Here is a 10,430-nt window from a genome sequence, read left to right as displayed (position 1 = left end):
TTTTGCTCTTCCATAAGCCAAATCATCTCTATTCATTAGCAATAAAAGCAAGACATATACAGAAGTACATCCCATATCAGTACTTTCTGTCATCTTCTGTCAGTGGCAGAAGACTGGGGTTTGGAGACGTGGCAGAGCTGAGACAAGTGGCTCAGGGGCAGAGCACCTCCTCAGCATACACAAGGCCCTGGTTTCCAACTGTGGCACCACAAAACAGGAAGTATGGGTTAGCAGAGGTCTTACCTCACCTTGTGAGGAAGAAACATTGTCTTTGGGAATTTGGGAAATAATGAATTATTACTGCCTTGTAAATAGACATGATATTGGATTAAGGAAAAGAATTCATACTGGTTTGTATTGATAAGGGTAGGTTATTAAAATAGAAAGACCAAATGGGAGTGCCAGTGCTCACTTACTAGGGCAAGGTCACCTGATATGGCTGCAGGGAACAGAAACAGTCTCAGGTAAAGGGACCACAGCATGATAAAGGCTGTGACAATTTTATTTTGAGCAATCAGACTTTTATACTTTTATGAGAAACACATCATAGTGACTATTGCCAGGATCAATGCAATTTGCTTGTCAGAAAACAATGAAGATTGCAGGTTATACAGGGTACCCACGATTAATGTCTAATACCTATTGTCCTGTCAAATTTCCATTCTTCCTTGACTATTAGAGAGAACAGAGAATGCAATATAGCCTGAAAGTTTCATGCCTGAGTGAGTGCATTCATTTCTTGGGTACTGTAAGGCCCAGTGTATCCCAGGAGCCACGGACTCTAACATGTAAAACCTATGACTCATGCCTCTCAAGGCAGCTAAGCCAAGTCAGTTTGATGGTTCCCTGCAAGCCAAGACAGAAAAAAAAGTAAAATGATCCCACAGAGCTTAGACATATGAGATACATCAGACATGGGGACACTGTGCAGATATGAGTAAGGGCTTAGGAGGGTGGCCCACAGACTGTCAATGGCTCTGAACATCCCATAGGATTAAAATATGGATAAACCGCATTAGGAAAGGAAGGTTTACAGAATCTATAGATGAGAACTCCATGGTTGGAAACATCATAAAATGAGAGAGTGCAAGCTTCACAGTCCAGGAACACTCCAACACGAGTGGGAGGATGAGTCAGAGAGAGGAGCAAGACACTGGCATTGTGGGTGACAGAACACTCTTCAAAGGCATTATACACAGACCTGTTCGTCATCCCCATAACCCAGTAGCCACATTTGGGCTGATAATTTACATGTTGGTTAACATCAGAATTATATTTGGCTTTGACGCCCTGTTGATTCATTGAAGGAAGCTGGGGTTGAGCACATCTTCCATCATTTATTCCCAGGAGCCAGGCATCACATCTAGACACGTCTACTTCCCAGTAATGTTTCCCTGAGTGGATAGAAGGAAACCCCAGGACACCTAAATCATAGAACTCAGAAACTTGCAAATTTCTTCTATAACCACTTCTTTGTTGTATTTGTCTTTTGTCTTCATTAATGACAATGTGTTTATTGTTGAGTTGACGCAGGGTCATGTGAACTGCAGAAAAATGAGACATAAATTAAGAGTCACATGAGAAACAAGATACTCCCTTATTTGTGATTTAAGTAGCAGAGGCCTGAGAAGAAAGTAAGAGGGAATTTGGTAGAGCCATTTTTAATGTCAAAGAGAGGCAGATTGCTGTGCATATTGGGAGCAGTAACATAAAACGTAAGTATTACTAGAGAAATAAACTCTGAAGGACATCCAGAAGAGAGAGGCTGATGGTGTGATTTCTCCTTACCCCAGTGACACTGGGCATCCCGGAGCCCTGAAATGATGAAAATACACTACATTAAATGCAAGCAAGGGAATCAGAACATTAAAGTCAATGTGCTCTGCAGAGTGGGGGAAGGTCTGGAAACTGTGACATAGGACGGGATGAATGATGATGTTCATTAAATATGATGACATCACTGAAACACACTTTCTGTTCTTTTCAGTTTCTCTACCCATGATCAGAGACATCAGTCTCTATTCAGAGAGTGCAGCCCTAGCTACCCCTAGAGTCCCTCAGGTAACCACAGAATGTAGCTGCTCTCACCTTGAAACACTTGCACCATGCCTTCCAGATCTGGTGCTCGGAAGATCTTTCTCTCTTTTCTCCAGATGATATCAGGCTCTTTCAGTCTTAAATTCTGACTCCTAGAGACAAAAGATTGACTCCACATCTCAGACAGTGTGAACTCTGACCACCATCGTCTCCCTACCACTCCCTATCATTCTGACCATAGAGGTCCTGGAGCTCTCCTGAGAATTCTGAACAGGGAAAGAGAGGGTACATACTAACTCTGCAGATATGAGAGACACACTCATGACCCCTCTCGCTCACTTGCTATGGGATGTTGGGAAAGCCTTACTTCTCTGGATAAGAGCTCCTCACTTGTACACACAAATACTTGCTTCCTGAATTTGTATCCTTTTTTTCCTAGACTCTTAAGAAATGATGAATTGGCAAATTTTAAAACAAATCAAACTTAGGTGGCTAAATAATCTTATGTGGGCTGTGCACGGAGTCAGCAGCCTTTAATCCCTTTACTCAGGATGCAGAGGCAGGTAGATCTCTGACATCAAGGCTAGTTTGGACTATAGAGAGTGAGTTCCATGTCCATTAAGGCTACACAGAGAAACCCTGCCAGAAAAACAACAACAACAACAACAACAACAACAGCAAAACAGACCAATAACCAAACAGACAAAGAGACACAAAGAAACAAACAAATAAATAAATGAATAGATAAATAAGATAATTTGTGTTTTCCAGGACAAATTAAAGTCAGGGCACAAAAGCTCTCCTGGGTAATAGAGTCATGGAGTGTGGAGAACCCACTGAAGAAAGCCAGTACTTCAAACACTTTTGTCAATCTGGATACTCTTGGCCAGATTCTGACTCTTCAGGTTCCTTTTTAAGAGATGACAGTTTTTTAAAAGAAGACTGAAATCTCAAACTAATGCTAACACTGAATATCCAAACCTCAGCAAGAGGCAGTTCCAGTCAGTCAGTAAGATGTATCTGCCTGCCCCTTACCTGTCCTTAGTTGTAGCCTGACCTTAGAGTCTGGCCTCAGTCCCAGCCATAGGGAGAAGCCAATCAGAGCCCAGCAACACCTGACCGCACAGGGCAAGGAAATCAGAAATAGACAAACAAACCAGATGTCCTCATGCTGAGAATCAATGCTGCTGCAACTTCTTACTGCTTGAGCCAAGCCCAAGTGTGTAACTATGTCGTTTGGAGGGCTTGGGTCTGTAGCTATGCAGTGTTGGTTTGGAATTATCCAAGCCCTCCTCTTTTCACCTGGCTATCATACCTCTTCCCCTTTTTCTTTTGCTTTGAATTTTGTCTCTTGGTGCTATTTTGGAGATCTGGACTTTGGAAACAAGAACATGAGTTTGCTGCCGACAGCCTGGGTGTGTTCTTTACACACAAGGGCACAGCTTTCCAGTCTTCTGAAGCATGTGGTTCACACGAAGCAGTTGTGCTCACTTTTCTATCCCCATGTGAAATACACAGATCCACAGGAATTTTTCCCAGTATACAATTCTCTGAGCACTGCAGACAAGGAAGACATACCCTATCTAGGATGAATCTGTGAATCAAGTACCTGTGAGCTGCAGACAGAGTCAAACACAAGCACAGAGCATGGACAGAATGATGGAGTCTGAAAGCTCCTTGTGGCTCCATTTGCCTCTTTCCACTGCTGAGCCTGACTCTGTGACTCCCCTTACCCAGACTTCTAAAAGAGAATCTGTCCCCAGTAGTTACAAAGCAGTCAGAGCCTGTCTTTCCCTGCATCCTCCTCCCTCTTACTGCAACTTCAGAATAACACTTTGTCTAAATTCCCCCAAACACATGAGAGGTTTATTTTAGTCAGATACTAAATCATTCTCATCACACAACAGGGCTATTCTTCCATGTCAGCCCACACATACCTTGTTAGGACATGATTCACACCCTAGAGAAAAGGGAGAAAGCACAGTCACTAACATGTTTTGCATGTTCTTGCAAATACTGGTCACACTCTCACTGGGTGCAGAGACAAAGTCAAAGAGAATCAAATCTGTCACCAAAAGTTCTCCAAGGCATGAAGTAAATATGATGCTAGGTTCATTTATTGTTTTATATGTATACTAGTACAATATTTTCTGTCTCATACTATAAGAATTTGGAGACCAAAGATGAATCAATGATAGTTTGATAACTTACATAAATTTGCTGTGCATACAACTAAACATATAAACACATGTCTCTTTTCCAAGTTCCATGTCAGCTATCTATCGTCATCCTTGCAACTAACATGTCTTAGAAACTTATATTCAAATGATTTCAGTCATTTAGACACAATTCAATATGTTAATAATGAAGAAGCCACAGGGGTCAGAAGCTTAGATTGTTTGATACTTAGGTCCAGCTAACCATATGTCTCTTTCCCTTTTTCTTCTTTCTCTGCAGTTTTCCTGGCAAAAAAAAGGAAGTCAGTCTAAAGAGATATGTGTGCCTCTCAATTTGACAAACCTTTGAATCAACGAATCCTTCTAAAAGTGGAATTTCTCCAGGAATCTCACACTGGGAGAAGGAAAGCACCACTAGCCAGATGGAGAGCTGACCTCCTAAAAGATTTCACGCTGTTTTTGTTACTTGCCAGACCACATAAGGTCTGAGTCTGTACCAGATAATGATGGGAGAATGACGGTCAGGACGAGACCTTGACAAGTTCTACTCATGTGTGCATATATTTGGATCTCTCTTTATACTTTGATCTCACTTAGAGTAAATGAAGATGGACAGTGGGCTTTTTTTTTTTAAATCTTTTTGTCCTTCTTCCAAATGTAGCCATATTAATAAATATCCCTTTTCTGCTTTCCAGTATTAACTTGGCTCTTTTATATGGGACAGATATCAAGGCCCGACCCACCAGGTCCACTTTGCTATGTTTAGTATGCAGCTCTGTGAGTCCTTCTTCCCCAGATGAGACCTAACACTACGCAAGTGTTCTCACATGTTCAGATTCCACCGGATATTGGTAGATTTAACTGAAGTTAAATTCTTTGAGAAATGTGATCATTCTCCTTACAGATAACTATTACGAGGAGCTCCTTGGGTGTATTTTAGGCTTCCACAGGTCTTGGGTCTGGTGTCACAGCCAATCCCAGGTCATATGTGCTGCGGCTAAGCTGTGTCCAGAAGACGCTGTTTCTCTTGTATCCTCCACCACCTCGCGCTCTTGCATGTTTTCTGCCCCCCTTCTGCAATGATCCCTGGGCCTTTAGATTAGCAGTGGACTATGTATTTTCCATTTACAGCTGTACATTCTGTAGTCTCTTCCTCTGTCCACCTTGACCACGTTTGTTTTCACTATGGAACACTGCTGGCCATAGTGGAACTCACTATGTAGACCAGGATGGCCTAGAACCCATCTACCTTCATTTGCTTCTGCGTTCTAACTGCTGGGATTAAAGGAGCGAGCCAGGACACCTGGCTGTAGGTTGGGAAGCTTATATTTCATTTCCAAAGTTATGTTCTTCTCATGTTTTTGTTTCTGTGTATGAGAAGCTCTCAAGTCCTGGGATCACAGGCAGTAGATGCTTGGCCAGGTATTTTATATAATGTAAACCAACAAATGTGGATCCATAGTAAAAAGAATTCTGAGAGAACTAGAATTATAGTTACAAGTGAAAACTGATGTTTAAACTTGTCCTCACTGACACATCTGTATGCTCACGTTCACTGAGTCATTATCATAGCAGATAAAATAGAGTTCACTGGAGAACTACAACCAGAGGAATGGAAACAATATGATATGAGAAACATGGAGGTTAAAATATTAGACATTCAAAGCAAGTATTGCCATTTGTGGTAACTTGGCTGCACTCGGAGCATTTATATTATACTAAACCAGCTGGGTAAAAGAAAACAAAAAGCAACACTAAGTGATCCTATTTAAATAAGTCTCACATCCATAAACTGGTCTCAGAAGAGTAAGGATTAGGATTTTGATCATCAGGGGCTGGAGGCAGATTCTTTGATCAAGCGATACAATTTCAGGCTTGTAGAGTATGGTGGCTGTAGTTACTACCTATGTGAACAAGCTTAGTTAACCAAATATGTCTAATTCCATCTAACATAGGTGATAAATGAGTGTCCTGGATAATAATTAAATCAACACGATGGAAACCAAGAAATTAAAGGAGCAAGATTGACAATTTAGAAAAGAAACAAATTCTTACAGAGATATTCATTACCAGAATATGCCTTTGGTTTAAATGATTTAAAAGTGTGATAGAGATAAAATAATATACAAACTTTTTACCTTTTAGGAATAAAGAAGGTACCTTTCATCTCAGAAACTCAAAAACAGAGGAATAAAAACACTCTGAGATCTTGGATAGCAACTCCCCTCCCACTGACCAGAGCATTGAATCAGGGCAGTGGGGTGAAAGGCTTCAAAACATCCAAGGGGACAAACCATTTCCAATAATTTCAAATTCAGATAAAGTGACTAATGACTGTTGGATATGCTTCACATATGCTCACATTTCAGCAGGGGAGTAACTACCCATGATGCAACAGACTTCTCTAGATGGTTCTGCTACTGTACTGTACTTGATAAACTAAAAAAATGCAATTTCCTCTTGCCATTCATGCTTGCAGTGATTCCCCAGCCTCTAAAACTGGTTCAGGAAAAGAGTTCAGCCCTACTGTCCTCACCAGGGAGTTCACAGCAGCATAGAGGGAGGGAAATGGCTTCCAGGGGTCCTGACTCTTAGATGTTGGCTCTTCCAGCACGCAGTCTTACCTGCAGCATCTCTATGGCTGAGCACTCAAACAGATGCTCGAGATCTGAGATGAGGCCACTCACTGATTCCCTATGGGACTCCATCTCAATTTGAGAATCTTCGAGGGTGTCCAGAATGTCTTTCTTCTCTTTCATCAGCTTCTGCAGCTCATTCTTCTCCTTGGAGTCCAGGAATTCCCGCAGTCCTTTAAACTCCTTTTGAATGTTTTTTGCCTCACTCTTTATTTGGTTCTTTAGGGATAAGAAAATGGAGAGTTATTTAGACTGCCTAATGGGGCTGAGAGACAGAAATCCACTGTTCTGATGGGAGTTCTCACAGGAACTGAGCTTGGCAAGGGAAGGCAGTCTTAGGAAAGCATCTGTCTCATTTTAGCATCTGTTCATGACATTCCAAAACAACGATCTTAGGTTACCTTGCCAAGGCCACCTGAGCCAAAGTGGGTACCTGGGTGTGACTCAGTTTTCACACAACTGTCCAAACTCTGTTCCTGCCTGAAATACTCCTGATTCAACCTCTGAATCCCAGAGAGAAGCTAACCCCAAGAATAGAACTTTGACTGTTCTGAAGCTTCTTCCCAATGGTCACAGTTACAGAAACACCACAGGAGGAGTCCCAGGACTCAGTGCCATTCTCACCAGGCCCCTGCCATGCTGTCAGCTCCTCACACATCCAGGCTCAGCTGTGATGCACTCTCTGTGCAGCCCCAGCTCCAAGGGAACAGGCAGAGAGGACTAATCAAGGCCTCTTGTCCCCATCAGCCTCCAGGGAATGAAGAGCCACGGAGCTTCTTGCCCTTGTTTCTCTCAGGCATCAGGCTAACTCCCTTAGGAGGTAGGGTCCCCACTTGCCTCCCAGGAAGTTCTTTCCTTTTGAAGGTAGTCTTCCCACTGTTCACATGTTTTCGCAATAGCCATCTGTTTCTTTAGGGCAGCCTGGAGCATCCACTGTGGGAGAGGAATTGTAGCAGAGTCAAGCTGTGTACTTAGTAGGACAGCTGCTCCTAGCCAAAGGCCAAGAAATCCTTCAGAAAGACAGGAGGTCTAAGACTGTTCACTTTTTAATATCTTGTGCCATGATTTATGCACATAAAGTAAGTAAATCTTCATCTTCAGCTCAATCCATTCTTGTATTTACACACACAGCCCCACACAGACAGACACAGAAATCTCTCTCAGTCAGTCATCTTACCAAGTACACACCTGTCACTTTGATTCTGGCATCAGAAAACTGGGGTAATTTTGTTAGCTCTCCTTGTCTTTCCTATAAATATATACATCCATCACAAGTCCCACAACTGGCACTGCAATTTTTTTGAACCTGAATCTTATTATGTAGCCCTGGCTGTCCTGGAACTCCTCTATAGACCTCTATACCCTCAAATTCATCAGCAGTCAGAGTTCTGGAATTGATTCATGTGACACTACACAGGCCACACATGCACTCTCCTCACTGCCGTATGCCATGCATTTACTAGTCCCACTGTTGATAGTTACTAGACTGAATTTTAGATTGTATGATTGAACCTGACATGAACATTAAAAAAAATCTACATGAAGTGGATACGTCCCATCTGTTACTGTGTCCTGCTCTGTGTCCCACACCCTCCCACTTCCTACCTTGTACTTATTGGCCACCTCTTCAATGAGAGCTGTTTGGTGACCACGGTGCTCCTGAGATCTCTCACAAAGCCAGCAGATGGCCACCATGTCCTTCTCACAGAAGAGTTGGAGTTTCTCTCCATGCTTTGCACAGACATTCACCTTCTGCTCCTCCTCTGGACTGGACTTGAACTCCTTGAGCCTCTCCACTATGTTGGCCACATGTCGATTAGGCCTCAGATTCCCAAACAGGTAACTATCTCGGCACACAGGGCAGATGCCCTCCCCTTCTTTGCCTTTGTTGGACTCATAGTTCAGAGTGATGCAGGCTCGGCAGAAGCTGTGACCACAATCTGCACTCACAGGCTCCACCATGAAGTCCAGACAGATAGGACAAGTTACCTCCTCCTTGACCATCCCTAGGACTGATGAGGCCATTGTTGCTGTGATGCTGAGTCTGTCTGTCCGTACTCCTGACACTTCTGCTAAGGTACCTGTGTGAGTGGGATGATGAGAAGGGGGACACGTGAGAAAGGGAAAATCCGAAGAGATCATTGAATGCCCTTGATGATAAGGGAAAAGTACAAAGGAGGGAAATACAGAGGGAAGTTCAGAGACTTGGCAAAGGAGCATGTTGTCATCCTTTCCAGTCCTCTGCTATATTTCATCCAAAATGACTAATTTCAGATGCAGGATTGTTATTTCCTTTCACTGAAGACCAGGAAGATCGTGTTTCCTTCCATCAGCCTCGTGTAATCGACCTTCTGTCCTTCCCTTTCTTTCCCAGGACAAAATCACACCTTCAGTGTTACAAGCATCAAACTACTCAAGTCTCCCCCACTGTACTTTCTCCTTCATCACCTCCAGTTAGTGTGACCCTCTGATTCTCTGCTTACCAGTCTTTTAAAAGAGAGCCTGATGCTGACATGAAGTGTACATAGTCCATCTCCTGATGCAAACAGGCAATGATTTTTCCTATTGTTTAAGAGTGTTTATTACTCTGTAGAAGATCCTAGTTGACTTCCTGGCACGCACATGAAGCAGGTCACAGCTACTTGTAACTCTAGCTTCAAGGAATCTACCAGCTGTGACTATCCCAACCATCCTTTCAAATAAGTGTGTATACACACAGGCAGGCCCACAATTATACAACTCAAAACAAAATGAAATGTTGTTTACTTGTTTGGGGTTTTCCTTTTTCTTTTTCTTTTTTTTTTTAGTCCAGTGAGTTTGAATTTTACCCTAGGTTTCTGGGCTATGGAGTCTCTGGTTCTTGGTTGCCCAAGCAATGTCTGGTCAGGGTTTATTCCGTTGCTGCAGGCCTTAAGTCAAATCCGACCTTGGTTGGCTACTGCCACCCGTTCTGTGCCACCACTGCGCTAGCATATCTCACAGGCAGGACAGACTGTAGGTGAAGGCTTTGTGACTTGGTTGGTGTTTGCATTTCTTTTGGTAGCCTGCAGAGGACCTTCCTTCACCAGAGAGAATAGAATGTAGAGGTGAAGGCTCCATGTAGTCACCAGCTCAACTTTTTCATGTTCAGTGTATTCTGTGGGTGTGCTTCTAGGCAAGGAGATTCCACTGTCATTTTCTAGAGGGCAACCCTTTGTCTTATAAAGCATGATTAATAAAAACTCTTACACAAATATTGAGGTTCAATCAGAAGATCAGAAAAGCGAAACAGCCAGTGACTGGCTCTCTTACCTCTTTCCCAGTCTAAAACGGTGATCTTGCCTCCAGGGATCTCATGAAGAGCCTGAGCCTGAGGTATTACCTCCTGTTTTATAATCCTCTTTAATTCTGGGTTTACAAGCAAGCACAGCTACTGCCTGGTTTCTTTTTTTCTTCCTTTTTTTTTTTTTTTAGAAAAAAGAATGATTTTTAAAAAATTTTTTAAAAAATGTATGCAACATTTTGCCTCAATGTATTCCCACATACTAGAAGAGGGCACCAGATCTCATTACAGATGGTTGTGAGCCACCATGTGGTTGTT

General features: G+C 42.6%; 1 protein-coding gene across 2 annotated transcripts; it reads right to left on the bottom strand.

Moving 5' to 3' along the window:
- Window positions 1-945: 945 nt before the first annotated feature.
- Window positions 946-8,881, bottom strand: LOC130879083 (tripartite motif-containing protein 30A-like). Of its 2 annotated transcripts, none has more exons than XM_057777096.1 (7): window positions 8,456-8,881; window positions 7,688-7,783; window positions 6,839-7,069; window positions 3,975-3,997; window positions 2,089-2,189; window positions 1,789-1,815; window positions 946-1,544 (listed from the first exon to the last, which is right to left on the bottom strand). In XM_057777096.1, exons 1-7 carry the CDS (start codon window positions 8,873-8,875, stop codon window positions 946-948), a joined length of 1,497 nt encoding a protein of 498 aa, XP_057633079.1. In that variant the 5' UTR covers window positions 8,876-8,881. The 2 variants fall into 2 exon arrangements, with proteins under 2 accessions (XP_057633079.1, XP_057633078.1); XM_057777095.1 differs by lacking the exon at window positions 3,975-3,997 and adding an exon at window positions 3,612-3,616 and having other exon boundaries at window positions 2,089-2,207; window positions 8,456-8,880.
- Window positions 8,882-10,430: the final 1,549 nt, after the last annotated feature.

This window comes from Chionomys nivalis, chromosome 8, assembly GCF_950005125.1.
Source record: "Chionomys nivalis chromosome 8, mChiNiv1.1, whole genome shotgun sequence".
Lineage (NCBI taxonomy): Eukaryota > Metazoa > Chordata > Mammalia > Rodentia > Cricetidae > Chionomys > Chionomys nivalis.
Note: the sequence above shows the minus strand (reverse complement) of the source record. Positions and strands in the feature narration are given on the sequence as shown.